The sequence below is a fragment of the Rhinichthys klamathensis genome, unplaced genomic scaffold (assembly GCF_029890125.1).
Source record: "Rhinichthys klamathensis goyatoka isolate OS25496 unplaced genomic scaffold, OSU_Roscu_1.1 h1tg000032l_1, whole genome shotgun sequence".
Lineage (NCBI taxonomy): Eukaryota > Metazoa > Chordata > Actinopteri > Cypriniformes > Leuciscidae > Rhinichthys > Rhinichthys klamathensis.
The window spans coordinates 856,713-875,148 of record NW_026606581.1 but is presented as its reverse complement, the minus strand read 5'-3'; the positions used below and the strand labels follow the sequence as shown (position 1 = coordinate 875,148).

The 18,436-nt window shown below is 37.2% G+C and overlaps 1 protein-coding gene across 1 annotated transcript; it reads right to left on the bottom strand.

Moving 5' to 3' along the window:
- Window positions 1-844: 844 nt before the first annotated feature.
- ganc (glucosidase, alpha; neutral C) lies at window positions 845-17,730 on the bottom strand. The gene is made up of 24 exons (XM_056245498.1): window positions 17,638-17,730; window positions 17,339-17,401; window positions 17,098-17,200; window positions 15,611-15,738; window positions 15,353-15,529; window positions 15,219-15,240; window positions 15,068-15,134; window positions 13,855-13,951; window positions 13,561-13,744; window positions 11,806-11,950; window positions 11,355-11,590; window positions 11,155-11,281; window positions 9,630-9,709; window positions 9,315-9,458; window positions 9,145-9,241; window positions 8,949-9,050; window positions 4,859-5,102; window positions 4,698-4,762; window positions 3,520-3,596; window positions 3,371-3,445; window positions 3,169-3,282; window positions 1,649-1,761; window positions 1,365-1,465; window positions 845-1,241 (listed from the first exon to the last, which is right to left on the bottom strand). Exons 1-24 carry the CDS (start codon window positions 17,670-17,672, stop codon window positions 1,135-1,137), a joined length of 2,703 nt encoding a protein of 900 aa, XP_056101473.1. The 5' UTR covers window positions 17,673-17,730; the 3' UTR covers window positions 845-1,134.
- Window positions 17,731-18,436: the final 706 nt, after the last annotated feature.

Genomic DNA, 18,436 nt, shown 5'->3' with positions numbered 1-18,436 from the left:
TGGGCTTCTCCCATTGGCTGATGAACAATGAGTATTGGGGCGAGGGTTGCGCTCTCGTGCCGCCATTGTAGGGCGACACAAAGGAAAGCGGTCCTGCAAAGAGAGGCCAGTGAGATGGCCTGCCTCAGCAGAAGGCATTCACAGCCTTTAAACCTGTTCTCAATAGAGTTCAGCATTAAGCACTCTCAGCATAACCACAGGCTTGACCTAACTTAACTAACTCTCTATATTATATCACTTTATCAACGCATCATTTGTGTGGATAATTATCGACCATCTACTGTAACCAAAATTGTTGAATGTTCAGTTGTATCATACAATAGCATTCAAAAGTTTGGGGTCGGTAAGATTTTTACTAATATCTTTTGGTGCACCAATCATATTGTTTTCTATTTTAATGGGTTTTAGAATGTAGTTTATTCTTATGATGGAGCTGAATTTTCAGCATCATAACTTCAGTCTTCAGTGTAACATGATCCGTCAGAAATCATTCTAATAATGCTGATTTTGTCCTCAAGAAACATTTCTTTTAATATTATTCATTTATTTTTGGAAATCATGATACAGTTTCTCAGGATTTATGTGGAATAGAAGAACAGCATTTATGTGAAATAGAAATCTTTTGTAACATAAATGTATTTACTGTCACATTTGATCAATTAAATGGATCCTTACTAAATAAAAATATCTTTTTTTTATATATATTTTAAATTTCTTAAATAAAATGTTCTTAGCTTTTGAATGGTACTGTATATGGATCATAAAAAAAAACAAAATTACTTTGCTCTTTCAGAATTCTTTATTTACAAATTAAGATGTTGTTGCAATTTTATTTCTTTTGAAAACAAATTTCACCTCCATCATGTCAGATCTACAGTATTATGTAAGTGTGGCGAAGGAAAACAGCTATTAATCACGTTAAAACAAACTTATTTCTTGAGGTAGACAATCATTATGGAGGGAATCTTTAATATTAAACTGCTGATTTAATTAACCAAATTATAATGTTTTATTGCAATTATAAGCTGCTGACACTTTTTAAGGCATGCAACAGCATCTGAAAAATACCAAAATTAAAATTGGAAAAATAAAACAAAAATAATGCAATCCGGGACATTTGAAAAATACCATTCACTATATTATTATTTCCCAGTCTTTGTGTATTTCTAGGCCCAAGCCAGTTAAAGTTAATACACCTCGTTTTACATCGAACTCAAACACGACTGGTGTCTTCGCCGCACCTTAAAGAGAGAAACAGAAGGTTTATATTATAACTCTCTGGTTTATATTTAACACCCCATTATTTATGCATGAAGTATTCTACTAATAGTTCCCACAAAAGAAAACGTTTGCCGTCTACACACCTGACTTGAGCTTGGGTTTTCTTTTCAAACTATTCAGACCAAGAATGACCACAGATTCCACTTTGTCATCTGAGACAAACAAGCCTTTATCATCAGCACGGCTGAAAACACACGGCACAAGGAGAACGGCGTATTGAGCTTTCTGAACACACACAATGGTATATACCATGTTCTAACTGTTTACATTTCAAATTTTGTGTAAACAGTACCAAAAGATCAAACTTATAAATAAAAGACCATCCCTAAAATATAAAGTAAAATGAAAAGTGATGTTGAGCCATTACCTGCTAACAAGCCTGCCAACTCGCATGCTAAACCGGCGCAGGCAGAACTGCATCTGGTCTCTGTAACTAAAAGAGTGGCCGTCATCCAGATAAACAAATCCATCAGCATTGCCCTGCAATGCAAAACATATAATCCAAATCAATGCGGTCTATTATTATGTGTGTGTGTGTGTGTTCAAATCTTGTTTAATGTTGGGCTCCTCAAAGATCTGATCACGAGGCACTAACAAAAACAATCATGCACAACCATGTTTCTTTGGACATGTTCACTTGCAATACTATGTTTTCTGGACATGTATAATTTTAAATACTTTAGAGCAGGGGTTCCAAAACTTTTTTTGTCATCCGAAAATATTTAATTGAAGTACCCCCTGAGGTTTTAAGTTAATATTTCTATAAATTAAAAACGCATTCGCATATTCATGTTTTTCTGATGATGGTTAATGGTCAAATTTTTTTGTTTTTATTTGTAAAATATTTTAAAAGAAATAATAATAATTATTATTAATTAAATAACTTATAATAACAAATGAAAGCAGAATATATTACTGTTGTAAATCACAATTACTTAAAGAAAACAATTATTATTTGATAATAATTATAACAATTCTTTTATTTTAACAACTCTCTGTGTAACAACTCTAATGTCTTAAAGTGCCCCTATTATGCTATTTTAAAGGTTCATAATTGTTTTAGAGGTCTCCTACAACAGGTTTATGTGAATCAAAGGTAAAAAAAAAAAACATTAGAATTTTCTCATAATATACATCATCATGCACTTTGATATTTAAAACTTTGCAGACCGTTTACATTAACAAACAGCTATATTACACACTGCATAAAAGATCATATTTGAAAAAGCATAATAGGCGCACTTTAAATTCTTAACTTCCAAACTTCAAACCCTTAAGCTTCTAACATTTTATTTTGATGGAATACTGGTGAAATGCTGTAAACTTCAATCCAAAAAATGCTGAACATTATGTGAATGTAAATAAAGAGAACCTAGTGCACATTGCATTCCCAAATGCTTTGGAAAACGTTGCTTTAGAGTACCATGTAAATACTGTAGAACATAAATATGAAAATAAAATGGTACCATAGTAATATTAAGTCTTTAGAGTGGGCGATATAAGCACAAATTTGATACACACTCAGCTTTATTGTGTCCTTATTACAGGTACCTGTACTTACTATAGTTATAACAGTAAATTATCCATAATTACAAGCAACTTAACACTAACCAATTTATTTTTAAATGTAATTTATTCCTGTGATCAAAGCTAAATTTTCAGCATCATTACTCCAGTCTTCAGTGTCACATGATCCTTCAGAAATCATTCTAATATGCTGATTTGTTGCTCAAGGAACATTATTATCAATGTGGAAAACAGTTGTGCTGCTTAATATTGTTTGTGGAAACTGTGATACATGTATATTATGATATTAGCATCTGATTCCATCCCTGACCCGTACTATGGTACCACCCAGTACTTTCTGTTTTATTGTCATGTGGTCACCTTAGTGTCCAGTGCCACAGTGAGAGTGATTGGATGCTGCTGTAAGTCTGCTGTACAGGACCCACAGCCTGCTCTCCTGGGAACCACTGTCCCGCCACGCTGGAACACGGGCACCTGACACAGAGGGTATACCGTGAATAACTCTGTATGACTACTATATTCAGTAGACTGCTGTATCAGAGATGTGATGCGAGTCACTCACGGTGTTCAGAGTCACTGGCAGATCCAGAGTTCTGGCACCCTTGTGTACTTCTGCCGTGTTTGTGTCGTACCACAGCTTTCAAACACACAAAACATCTCTTATGAACACACTTTAACCTTCAGTACAATTCATTGGTGAATTAGGCTTACCTCATCAGACCCTGGGAGCAAAACCCTGACCTCTGTGACCCCAGGATCTGTCACAGGGCACACAAGGAGAGCACTGCCTGAAAAATGTCCATTAGTTAGAATGGTATCTGATATTGGACTGCTATGTTTTAAAAATGTCTCATATCATTTATAGTGACCAATAGTGGATGAAGTACACAAATCAAGAGGAAAAGATATAGCACTTCTAGTGTAGAAGTACATAAGTACTGTACTTGGATTTTTAATGTACTTAGAGTGAGTATTAAAAGTAAGTGATAGATGAACCAGTATTTTGCAATTTTATATATTTTATCCTAGAATAAGGAAAATTAGTAGATGAAAACAATGAATATTTATTGATTTGCATTCATCAAATAACCAAACATTTTATTTTATTACCAAAATACACTATCAAAACAATAAACGTTACAACATTTTGTTAATATTGACATGTCCACATTCAAGTAGGCTTAAACAGCTAAATGACTCACATTTATGACCTAAATGTGATTTTTTTTTATACAATAATCAATACTTAATATTCAGCATCTGTTTTCACGCCATCAGTCCGCACAAGCTCGAGCTCCGAGGATCTCATGGTACTTGTCATATTTTGAGTCAGATATCTCAGTGAATTGCTGACCTGAGACTCAATCTGAATGAATCCCTGCAGTCGGATCAGTCCGATGACTTGTGAATGAATCATTCAGTGAGATTTGTGAACCGTTTCAACAGGGTTATTGAAAACAATCAGCTCACGAAGAAATCGCTGCAATCACGGACACTGCAATCGCGTCTTGAAAAGTGTTGAATTCAACAAGGAATTCAACAACAAGGACTGATAGGATTTTGTAGAATTTAGTGGAGTAGAAAAAGTATATTACGCTCGAGAATGTATGCTTGGAAAGTTGTTTTCCTTGCATGTATTGGCCACGAATTAAGAATTAAGAATATTTATTCATTCACTCATTTTAGTTAAATCTTGGCTACGGTGTACTACTAATACGTTCTCTCATTTGTGATCACAATTTAACTAAATTAAAACAAATTGCTACAACATGGTCACAATTTGACTAAAACGAGGGACAAAAGTAATTTTTTCTATTTTTTTTCTTCCATATTCCACACTGATAGTGACTGTATTAGCAGTATTACACAGCAGATCTAGTCATGTTTACCAATCATGTACTGGTTCTCCACAGCAAACGTGCTTGAATCGCGGGGAAACTCTACCCAAAGAGGTCTGTAGGGAAACACACACAGAAAACTCTTCTGTATCAGCAGCATACAAATAAGCCATAGTAAATAAGGTTGTGGTGGAGTTGCAGCCTTGCAGTACCTGATGGGAGGCAGGGCTGACATGTGTGCTTGGTGGAACAGAGTGTACCAGTACGGCAGGAGACAGTATCTGTCCTGAACAGCAGAGCGGATTGCAGAGGTGACTTCGACCCCAAACAGCCAGGGCTCACGACGCTTGGTCACTTTAGCCGAGTGTCCTCTGAAAAATGGCTGAAGAGCCCCTGCTTGATACCAGCGGACCAGGAGCTCAGGGTCTGGATCCTGCACAAATCCCCCTACATCGGCTACACACACACATACCAGACCATATTCAATCAGTGATGGTCATTTTACACCCAGTTCAGCATGAACATACACTATCGTGCAAAAGTTTGACCAGATATACAGTAAAACAGTAATATTGTGAAATATTATTACGATTTAAAAGAACTAATTTCAATTGTTATACATTTTAAAATGTACTTTATTCCTGTGATGTCAAAGCTGAATTTTCAGCATCATTACTCCAGTCTTCAGTGTCACATGATCCTTCAGAAATCATTCTAATATGCTGATTTGGTGCTCAAGAAACATTTAACATTATTATCAATGTTAAAAACTTTGTTAATGGGTTAATATTTCTGTGGAAACCATGATAATTTTTATCAGGATTCTTTAATGAATAGAAATTTCAAAGGAAGAACATTTATTTTAAATAGAAATAATTTATAACATAATAAATGTCTTTATGATATACACTCACCGGCCACTTTATTAGGTACCCCATGCTAGTAACGGGTTGGACCCCCTTTTGCCTTCAGAACTGCCTCAATTCTTCGTGGCATAGATTCAACAAGGTGCTGGAAGCATTCCTCAGGGACTTTGGTCCATATTGACATGATGGCATCACACAGTTGCCGCAGATTTGTCGGCTGCACATCCATGATGCGAATCTCCCGTTCCACCACATCCCAAAGATGCTCTATTGGGTTGAGATCTGGTGACTGTGGAGGCCATTTTAGTACAGTGAACTCATTGTCATGTTCAAGAAACCAATTTGAAATGATTAGAGCTTTGTGACATGGTGGAAGTAGCCATCAGAGGATGGGTACATGGTGGCCATAAAGGGATGGACATGGTCAGAAACAATGCTCAGGTAGGCCGTGGCATTTAAACGATGCCCAATTGGCACTAAGGGGCCTAAAGTGTGCCAGGAAAACATCCCCCACACCATTACACCACCACCACCAGCCTGCACAGTGGTAACAAGGCATGATGGTTCCATGTTCTCATTCTGTTTACGCCAAATTCTGACTCTAACATCTGAATGTCTCAACAGAAATCGAGACTCATCAGACCAGGCAACATTTTTCCAGTCTTCAACTGTTCAATTTTGGTGAGCTCTTGCAAATTGTAGCCTCTTTTTCCTATTTGTAGTGGAGATGAGTGGTACCCGGTGGAGTCTTCTGCTGTTGTAGCCCATCCGCCTCAAGGTTGTGCGTGTTGTGGCTTCACAAATGCTTTGCTGCATACCTCGGTTGTAACGAGTGGTTATTTCAGTCACTGTTGCCCTTCTATCAGCTCGAACCAGTCTGGCCATTCTCCTCTGACCTCTGGCATCAACAAGGCATTTCCGCCCACAGAACTGCCGCTCACTGGATGTTTTTTCTTTTTCGGACCATTCTCTGTAAACCCTAGAGATGGTTGTGCGTGAAAATCCCAGTAGATTAGCAGTTTCTGAAATACTCAGACCAGCCCTTCTGGCACCAACAATCATGCCACGTTCAAAGTCACTCAAATCAACTTTCTTCCCCATACTGATGCTCGGTTTGAACTGCAGGAGATTGTCTTGACCATGTCTACATGCCTAAATGCACTGAGTTGCCGCCATGTGATTGGCTGCTTAGAAATTAAGTGTTAACGAGCAGTTGGACAGGTGTACCTAATAAAGTGGCCGGTGAGTGTAAATGTCATAATACTGACACTTTTGATCAATTTAATGTGTCCATGCTGCATAAAAGTGTTAATTTCTTAAAAACAAAAACAGATTTACTATACCCAAACTTTTGAAGAGTAGTGTATTCAGAGCCTAAAATTAGTATATGAAATAAAATGATATGTTTGCGAAGTTTTTATGAATTCTAACAATACAATGTTGTGAGAACATGAACGTGAACGAACACGAACGACGCTCGGGACAGTTGACGGACCAGCTCTTCATTGTCATGAAAGTTTAAGCCTTGACAATTTAAATATTCAAGCTCAAGAAGATGTGAAAGGAAACTCAATTCATTACTCACGCGCTGTGTAGGAAGTTTAAACATCCGAAGCGCACGCCCGGAAAGCCGTATCTCAGACAGTGTGGGAATACTAAATCGAGCTGTCTGTCACGTCTTCTTGCGCTTGAGCGGACAAATTCACACAAAATTCTGTAAAAAATGCCCGTCTCAGCGAGTATCCTAGTAATCATAGTCAACTATGTCTTAAATGAACGTAAGCAGTTGAGAAAGAAAACACGTGTACAGAATGTATCAGTATTCGGTCTTAAAGTGACAGCAGCCTAAAACACCTGCTGCTCTCTGTGTTTTTGTCATGATCCCGGTATTCTCTCCTGTCTCTGTCTCCCTCTTGTGTTCTTTTTGTTTCCTATATTCATTCACCTACACGCTGACACACCCACCATTCTTACACGCGCTCCCTTCATACACACACACCTCGCTTAGACACACCCACTTACTATCACGCTCATTCATTCTCCGCCAGCTGATTGCCATCAGTCTTTCCATTACTCTATCTCCATTTTCACCGGTTATCACTTTCTTCCTAATTAGCGTTCCTACTTCTAGTTCTCATTTTTCCCCTTTCCTCTGCCAGATTATTGACTATGTCAACGTGTGTTACTGAGCTTACCTGTTCGCATCCTGTCTTGTCTTGTCCTGTTGACGTATGTTTGCAACCTGTGCACTGCCAGTGCTGGAAATTACTGAAGTCTTTCTCTACTCAGCTTCTCTGTGTCTGAGGGCGACAGACGGACCACGAGCCCTGATTTGTGTTTTGCTGCTGGATGCTGAGTATCATTGCGAGATCACTCCTCAGTTTGATTTGATTACTAGAGACTTTCTGTTCATCTGATTCCCTGCTACAAGAGACTTTTCTGTTTGACTACTCTACGCAGCTTGCATTATTTTCATTAAAAGAACTGTTGTCTCACAGATTGCATTTGGGTCCTTTTTCCTGAACGTGTCTGTGACAGTTTTAATGTTAAAAAACACTCACTGCTCTTGACTGGATAACTTTTGTAACTTTAATAAGGATTAATCTAGTGGCGCTTTTCCACAACACAGTACCAGCTCGCCTCGGCTCGGCTCGACTCGACTCGCCTTTGTTTGGTTTTCCACTGTGTAAAAGTTGTACCTGTACCTGCTTTCGGGTACTTTTTTTCACACCACCTCCGGCGAGGTTCTGAGCGAGCTGAGGCGATACTAAAATGTGACGTGAAAACAATGCCGACTGCTGATTGGTCAGAGAGATGGAGTATCCAGAATAAACCCGCAATTTTTAAATAGTTTGGCCAGAGATAGTTACTTAACTTACTACTATTATTATGGCAACTCGGAAGAATACGCCGTGGTCAAACGAGGAGGTGCAGACATTCCTTTGTTTGGTTGCCGAAGAGAGGATCCAGCGAGAGCTTGATGGGGCAATGAGGAACGAAAGGCGTCGCTATGACGATCGGGTACTATTTGTGGCGGTACTTTCTCCAATGGAAAACGGAGCGAAAAGCGAGCCGAGGCGAGGCGAGCCAAGGCGAGTCGAGTCGAGCTGGTACTGGTAATGGAAAAGCGCCATATGTTTAATGTATACAGTGAAGAATATGCAGTGTTATTTTACATTTGATTAGCCTACTTTATTCAATTTGTGTACCTGAAAATTGAATTTTCACTGGTATCTAAAATTTGAGCGTCATAACTGCAATTCATAACTGATTGTTTAATTGTCATAAAATTTTTGCAAAAACAGTTTCATGGCCATTGGCAGGTGTGGCAAAAAGTTAGGCCCTGAGTGTATAGTATATGTATGACATATTTACCAACATTAATATTACAATCAAACTGAATATGACATAAAAACTGTCACTTTATTAGTCTAACCTCCACAAAACTGTATTCCTGTCAAACTCAGTGACAGCAGCATTGGTATTGAAATCTTCAAGTACTCCCAAGTAGCAACATTGTCCCCAGTCCATATGGCACCTGTGACATAAACAGTTCAGTGTTGCTATGGGCAGTGCTGTTTGTTTCCAGCAACACAATGGACATAGTGTATGTCATCTGATTTTGAAGTTACCTAATCTTTGAGACCCAGCAAAGAAGGAACGTGAAAGGATAAACGGCCTTTCTGTGCCACCTGAGCGGGTTAATAAGCCCTCAAATGTTGCCATATGCTGTAAAGGGGGGGAAAAAACAATATAACCATAATCTATCTCTATATTACAAGCCTGTTTTGACTTAGCTTACCTGATAGAAGCCATATAAGTTGTGTAGTTCCCTATGTTCCCATCCTCCGAAGTGCACTGCATCTTTTGGCATTGTCTGCTCTGGCCCGTTAAAGACAGAAGGTTCATTCATGTCGTTCCACACAAACAAAGATTCTGTTGAGCCCTAATGGAAGAGTGGATAAAGAGCAAACAGTTACCTATAGCAATGTAGAGACAATTAATTGATTTTTAGATCAAAAGATGCTAAGGAACCACCTCAAATAGTGCTCAGTACATTTTAGCAAGCAATAGATAAATTAGATTACCTTAATAGTGACCAAAAATTGAGACTCACTTCATATTTGCTTAGAGAGAACTGTCTGGCATACAATGATCTTGTCTTTGAGCTACTGAAGTCCAAATAACTGGATTCACCTGATGGAACAGTAGTTACTTGATTTGGACATTTCCTTGAAATGTGAGTGCTACATTTTATGTTAAACAAGATCTCAATGTAAGTCTATTATTAAAGGGATAGTTCATCCAAAAATAAAAATGTTATCATCCTTTACTCACTCATGTCTCATCATGTCATTTTCTTTCTTCTGTGGAACATAAAATCTGATATTTTTTTCTGATTTCAGTGATTTTTTTTGTCCTTACAATGGAAATCAATGGTAACCAAAACGTTTAATTACCAGAATTCTTCTAAATATCTTCTTTTGGATTCCACAGAAGACAGAAAGTCAAATGATATGAGGCTGAGTAAATGTTGAAGGGATTTTCAGTGTTGTTTAAACTATTAAAATGTTTAACCATTAATTGAAATAAAGCTGAAATAAAGTAAAATACACATATTAGATGATTTTAATATAAACTTTGGCAACCAACTAAAATAAAATAAGTTTAATTTGAAGTACTAAAATTACTAAAACTAAGGGGGCATTTACACAACACTGTTTTCAACTAAAAACGGGAAACTATTTATGCGCTTTGACCGTTCATTTACATGACTCACATGCGTTTTGGCGGCCTGAAAATGCCATTTTTTGAAAACGGTTTCAAAGTGCAAGTTTTTAAAAACGATTTCGTTATCAATTCACAAATGTGCATTTGGCGTGCAGTCTACTGGCCTGGTATGAATAATACAGCGTTTTTAGTAATGTGCACGGATCCGTGTGAACTGGGATTGTTTTGACATCGTTGTTGTTTTTTACGAAAAACATGTGAAAAACTTTTTTTGTACATCTTTGTCGTGTAAACGTACCCTAAAACTGAAGTTAATATAAATGTCAGGGTTTTGTCTCTGTTCAAGTTTTTTTTTCGGGTTTACCTGTTTGTTTCATGCCCCCCCCCCCCCTTTCCCCCCTTCTAGTCATCGCATTGATTGTTTATGTTTTACACCTGTTGCTTTTTCCCGTGTATATATTGTGCTTGTTTTCAGTCTATCTTTGTTTGGTATTTGTCAAGTTTAGTTGGTTGTTCCGTTCATGTTTTTTGAGTGTTATGTAAACTTTTTCTTTCCTATTTTTAATCCCAAAATCGAATACATTTTACAAAAGCACATACAATAATTAAAGCTTAAACGAATATACAAAAATAATAGCTAATTCAAAATTTTAAATACTACAATAGAATAATAAATAAATATTAATAAAATAACACTGATTTTCATTTTCAGGTGAACTATTTACCTTTAATCATTAGCCTAGTAATAGTGATCACTAATGAAGAATTATGGATAGTTTAGAGAACAAACTGAAATCAATTGATGGTACGATTTCTGATCGGTTTTGACTTTTAACAGTTACTGCAGGTACAACAGTCTTGTTGAGAAATTTTTCTGTATGATTTTCATTTTCATGTATACTGGATCTTACCTGGCCAACATGTTCCTTCATAAACAGTGCCTTCTCTATTCTTCACAAAATGGCCTCCGGCTTTAGCTTCACAGTAAAACGACCAATCAGGATCAATCTTGATGTGCGGGTCACTAATAACAACCAACTAAAGAGGCAAATAATAAACATAAAAAATATGATACCTGATACCTTTTAACTTTAGAAGCCCATTACTATACCTTCCTGTCCTTCTTCTGGAGGTGACGCTGCAGTTCTGCTGGGTTTGGAAAAAGCTTAGAGTCCCAGGTGAAGTAGCGCTTCCCGTTTGTGTGCTCTATGTCCAACCATATGACATCATACGGAATACTGTGGGAGTCAAATCCAGCATCCACAGCTTTCACATCTGCCTCGTCCTCGTAGTTCCAGCGGCATTGGTGATAGCCCAAAGAGAAGAGTGGAGGAAGAGCCTGATAGCCTGTTGGCAGAGAAATACTAAAGGAACTTCTGTATACTGTACATTTATAGCCACCTTCTTTTTAATATAAGAGCAAGTGCGGACATTTGTAACTTGAATATGCGAGGTTTCCGGTGTCATCTGAAAAAAATCAATGTCAATGAAAAACCTACAAAAGTCCTAAATGTAAACTTTTGTTATACCACCATTGACAATATTTGGGGGATAGTATGTACCTGTGAGTTGAGCGTATTGAGAGAACACTTGGGCAGCTGTGGGTCCCAGCAAAATGAAACAGTCGATTGTGCCGCTCTCGGATATCCATCTAACATCAGTCTGAGGTGCGATCTTGCTTTTCTTCCCTGGTGGTTCATCCTCATTCTGTTCAGACAACAAAAATATTCAAATGAAACAATACACATCTGAAAATGCATATTTCTCCTATTTTATTGATTAGACTATTCTCCAGCTAACAGGGAATGTTCTTAGAACTTTGGCTAATGTTCTGGCAAGGTTCTCTCAAAGTTCATCTAATGTAAAAGACATTCAAATAAAAGTTTCCCATAATGTTTGCAAAACTATCAAATGGAATGTTCCCTTAAAGGGATAGTTCACACAGAAATGAAAATTTTGTCATCATTTCCTCACCCTCATGTTGTTCCAAACCTGTATGAATTTCTCTCTTCTGCTGAACACAAAATAAGATATTTTGATGAATGATGGTAACCAAACAGTTGACGGGAGCCATTGACTTTTTTTCATACTATGGAAGTCAATGGTGCCTCACAACTGTTTGGTTACTCATTTTCTTCAAAATATCTTCTTTTGTCTTCAACAGAAGAAAGAAACTCATTCCTGTTTGGAACAACTTTAGGGTGAGTAGAATATTCATGTTGGGGTGAACTATCCCTTTAACATTAATTTAACCAAGACATTTTTTTTTTTTAAAGGATTTTAAAAACTGGATGTTTTGAACGTTCAGGGAACATTCAGAAATAACGTCTTCATAACTTAAAGGAGAACTCCGGCGCAAAATGAACCTTTGGTCTAATAAAACATTGGTACCTAGTCAACCGTTATCTGAGATTTGTTTTCATGATAATCGAAGGTAAAGAGTTTTATCTCTAAAAACTGTTTAGCGTATAACGCTAGTAATGGGGGCATCTATTAAGTAAAAAGAAATCGCTAGTTTATACCACTAACAAGACTCAAAATAGCCCCACACGAACACAGTAACATAATGAGGGTCCCTACATGCAAAACGAAGCATTGAGAACTTTGTAAGTGTACAGACCGTTTAATAAGAAGATATTTTATGAAGACAGTCCACTTCGTGTATACAGACAGGAGCCATCTTTGGAAAACAGTCTCAACTAATCAAACCACGAACGCCATTCATACAGTTCAGAAGTTCACTGAACTTCATACAGTTCAGCTCACTTAGCACGTCGTTCGTGGTTTGACTAGTTGAGACTGTTTTCCAAAGATGGCTCCTGTCTGTATACACGAAGTGGACTGTCTTCATAAAATATCTTCTTATTAAACGGTCTGTACACTTACAAAGTTCTCAATGCTTCGTTTTGCATGTAGGGACCCTCATTATGTTACTGTGTTCGTGTGGGGCTATTTTGAGTCTTGTTAGTGGTATAAACTAGCGATTTCTTTTTACTTAATAGATGCCCCCATTACTAGCGTTATACGCTAAACAGTTTTTAGAGATAAAACTCTTTACATTTGATTATCATGAAAACAAATCTCAGAGAACGGTTGACTAGGTAACAATGTTTTATTAGACCAAAGGTTCATTTTGCGCCGGAGTTCTCCTTTAATGGGAACGTTAGCAAAACGTTTTTAAAATATAATTTTGTTAGCTAGGTCAACTGTTATCTGAAAGTCATTTAAACTTTACAGTGTGTAATTTCTGGCCCACTAGTGACACCAAACACTATTGCAATTGTTTCCAAACGGTCGATTGAATAATAGAACTGCACCTCATTTGGCTTTGAATTGTACTTGACATCAACCAGAGTCTCAGATGCGTTCAGCCAGAACACTCCAGCTGTCCTCTCTGGCTTGTGTGCTATCAGGACAGGGACAGAACCGTACAGACCCAACCTGCTATTGATGTCATAGCCAAACACATCCAAGTTGTATAGCCGATACGCCTCAGAGACACTGTGAAGTAAAACAAGTGTTGCTACATCATATTAGGCAAGAGTCTATTCTGTTCAATTTGTCTTCTATAGGTATGGATAATGTCTCAACCACATAATGAAGTGCACTACCTTGTGTCCTTCAACACCAGGGTATCAGCATGTTCAGGAAGACCATACGTATGGTTGAACCCATGGAGACTTAAGTCCATACCCACCGAACTAGGACCTGAATTTAAGACATCAGCAATGATATGTTATAAAATAACTAGAGAATGTGGCTGGTGCTTGCTCATGTAAAACTATGTATGAATTTCTCTCTTCTGCTGAACACAAAAGATGATATTTTGAAGAATGTTGGTAACCAGACAGTTGACGGTAGCCATTGACTTCCATAGTAGGAAAAAAATACAATGGAAGACAGTGGCTACAGTCAACAGTCTGGCTACCGACATTCTTCAAAATGTCTTCTTTTGTGTTCTAAAAATAACAAAATTTCTTCTTTTGTCTTCTAAAACTAACAGAAGAAAGAAACTCGTACGTTTGTTTGGAACAACTTAAGGGTGAGTCAATTATTTTTCATTTTTGAGTGATCTATCCCTTTAAGGAACTGTCTTTTTGGCAAATTTTTAGCAAAAATCTATGGGCAAAAGTGGTAGATTGCCACAAAGCACAGTTCACACAGAAGTCACTTTCAAACTAAGCAGCTTTCTGTTGGTCAACGTGGCAAACTCGCGTGAAAAACTTGAACCAGATGCAAAATTTGTCTGGGGATTTTTTTGACCTCTCACAAAATTCCCATGGATTCTATTTAAACTTACTGGGTTTTGGTGGCGAAATTTATCCAAATAATGATAAATGTGACCACACCGTTACAGTTAAGGCCCGTTTATACCAAAAAAAGATAATTATAACAATTAAAATACTGGCGTCCAGTCGACACCAAGCAAGAGCTGATAACATTCTGCTCATTAGAAGCGCACACTGCAGTTCTTCTGCTTCTTTAAAGTCAGGTGGGTTCTGATTGGCTGTCAATGTTTTTATTGTTCATCAGCTGGGAAAAATAGTGATTCAAATGATATCGTTCCTCTGTGTCATTTTCATTCCAGTAGTGGTTTGGACTTTGCTATTCTCATTGAATTAGAATGATTATTAAAACTTTGTAGACATCGTTTTAGTTATTGGCATTGGTGTGAACGGGCCTCTAGGGGTTTGTTTAAATCCCTAACCTAACCTATGTATACATCATTAGTAAAACAAACAACCATATTAATAATAATACAAGTTTCACTGGAGTTGATGAAATGAACACTGGAGTTGTATTCTGTATGTTATGGCAGTTTACCGTTTGCCTTGATGTCCTCGAACTGTCTGAAAGTTTCCTTCCACAGCCCGCATTGATTTTCATCTTCCTTTGAGATGGAAGACCATGATTTGTCAAACAACAAGTAAGTTCTCTCAATCATACATTTTCACATTAAAGCTTATAATCTCACCTGACATGAATTTGAAGATGATCTGTAAGAAATTTCAATAGAGTTAAATGGGAAAAACCAACATTAGCTATTACCAAATAGGTTTTTATGGGAGTATAAAACAACAGTCTTCATATATTGTTCCTCATACATACCTAGTTGGATCTTGCAGAGTCTCAAAGTAGAGTTTGTTTTCTGGGTTAAGTGTGACAATCTCCTCCCCATCACAGGAAATCTCTAGTTTGAAAGGTGAAAAGGAAACCAGCAACTGGTACTGTCCCAGACCCCAAGTTAGACATACACAGTCCTCTCTCTTCCAATGAACTCTCAGCCTGTCAAAGACATAACAATGAAGACCTGGCAGTAGCAGATCTAGGAGAGATGTGAAGAGAATTGTGAAGTTGATGGCTTACGGCTCATATCTCATCTCTCCAACCAGAACGTCTGAAACGTGGTAGCGTTGTTTAAGAGGCTGAAGCTCATCAATTGAAACTCTGACCGTTCCATTTTGGGTTGCCCGTATTTGAAGACTCAGCCGATTCTGGAAGATGTAGAAATAGTTTCGATAACGTTTTATGATATTTTGCATCTTTGAATACTTCCAAACTTTACATCCTTTAAACTACATGATTTGAATGTAACATTTTTTTTATTCAGTAAGTACACATTAAATTGGTCAAAAGTAACAGTAAAGACATTTTTAATTTAACAATTTTTTTTTTATTATTCACAAAAGTATTAAGCAGCACAACCGCTTTCAACTGTGCTCGTGTTCATCTGTGACAAGAAATGTTTCTTGAGCATCAAATCAGCATGTTAGAGTGATTTCTGAAGGATCATGTGACACTGAAGACTGCAGTAATGATGCTGAAAATTCAGCTTTGCATCACAGGAATAAATTACATATGAAAATATATTACAATTGAAAAAAGTTATTTTAAATTGTAATAATATCTCACAATATTGCTTTTTTTAACTGCATTTTGACGAAATAAATGCAGCCTTGGTGAGCCATTCCAAAAAATATATTTATTACTAAAAAAGAAAAATGTGGTCTTAAAGGGTTAGTTTAGTTCACCCAAAAATTTAAATTCTGTCATCATTTACTCACCTTCATGTCATTCCAACCCCATTAGCCCGAGAGCTTTCTATCCCTCCATTGACCAGCTACGCAACTACCACTTTGACGCTTCAAAAAGTTTATAAAGAGATTGTAAAACTAATCCATATAAGCAGCTTAGTCCAAGTTTTGACGCTTTGACGCTTCAAAAAGTTCATAAAGAGATCATAAAACTAATCCATATGAGCAGCTTAGTCCAAGTTTTCTGATGAGACGATCGCTTTATATGATGAACAGACTGAATTTAGGCTTTTATTCACATATAAAAACATTCATCAACTCACACATCAGTTGTATTAAACGGAGGCTCAAGCATGTTTGCTTGACGTGCGAGAACCAATGAGGTTCATTCTCGTTTTACGCAGCACGTTTGAGCTTCTGGAAGAACCAATGAGGTTTGTTCTCGCACATTAAGCAGGTTCGTTTGAGCTTCTGTTTATGTTCGCTCAAGCGTCACAGTGGTAGTTGTGTAGCTGTCAGTGGAGGGACAGAAAGCTCTCAGATTTCAACAAAAAGATCTTAATTTGTGTTCCAAAGATGAATGAAAGTCTTACGGGTTTGGAATGACATGAAGGTGAGTAAATAATAACTAAATTTTAATTTTTGGGTGAACTATCCCTTTAATTCACGATTATGGCCAAGTCTTTAGAAAGCAGAATAAAAAAAAAAATCTAATTAAGTAAATGCATTAAACTTATTGTGTTAAACATATTTTGACAAACCCCTGCCCTCGACAACATTGAAAGAATGAGCTATGTGAAATAAGCAGTGGCAGTCCACCTGAGAGTCCCGCTCACAGAGCTCCAGACTGGCTCCTCTATCTGTGAGCAATAAAGTCTCCAAGGAGGCAAAGTACTGAGACACTGCTTTATCTCTCTGTCGCCTATTGTAGAGATCAAAGGTCAAACAAATTCAAACTTATTAAATTTATTTCACTAAAGAAATAAAGAGACTTATTTCCTAAACAATGGCATCTAGATATTATTAATATAATAATGACAACAACAATAATAATACTTACCTGTAGAATGTAATGTCATGGTTTTTCTTAAACTTCTCTTTAAACTCATCACCCGGAACGCCACTGTAATGTAATGTTATGTACATCATAACTAAGTACAGTTCAATTGGTTCTGGTCAAATTTTTCTTAATAGGCTACTGTAATAATTGCTAGTAGTCTGCAAGCATATGCTACATGTCCTTAATGACAACTGAACTGATGATAAAGACACATATCGCTCACAATTTTAACAACGTGCTTTTGATCACATTACGTGCAAGCATGAACATCGTTTCAATGCTGCAGAAATGCTTGTTACCTCTCGAATTCAGTTGAAAGAACATTCACCTCCATGATTCCGCCACATAAAGAGGAAGTTATTTGACAGGACTAGAGGTGTGTGTTCTTTCTAATGGGCGACAAACGCTAATACTATTAAATGTTATTATGGTGCACAAATATCCCTGCAAGGGGGCGCATGATGGCTCAGACAGCCGAATCCTCCATTCAGACGCATTCAAATCTCAAAAAAATATTTTAATCTCAAGGTTTGTAATTGTAATTTTAAGCGACTGGCATACAAACGGGAACCTGCCTAATCAATCTGTGCAAATATATATTTTTAAATTCTTTGTGAACATTAATCACAAACGGCTGTGATTGGTCCATCCTCAGTATCGTTGAGAAAAGGAACAGGTAGGCTACAGACCAGAGCCGTCACCGTTGATATGGTAGGTAGGCTATCTTAGTAGCTGTCTGGACAATAGTTTAAACTTTAGGTATGACCATGAGATATGTTAATAGTGGTTAGATTTTAAAACACAAGTTAAATATAAATATGAAATATATACATCAAATCGACGAATTATTTTTTAGACCCTAGACATGACCAATTAGAGAACGTCTGGGCTACTAAGCCCCGCCTATTTGAGGATTACAATATTCCATTCTCGTTTTACTCTGTCTGTGGTTCTTTGAGCCCTGTGACATTTATGTCGAAATGTCACGCTGAGGACGATTGGGTGGTCTGTAATTGGACTAAAATAGCATTTTCGTTTTAAATAGTGTTGACATTATTATCTGCTGCTTCCTTCATTTTGAGAAATGCCTGTTTGAAT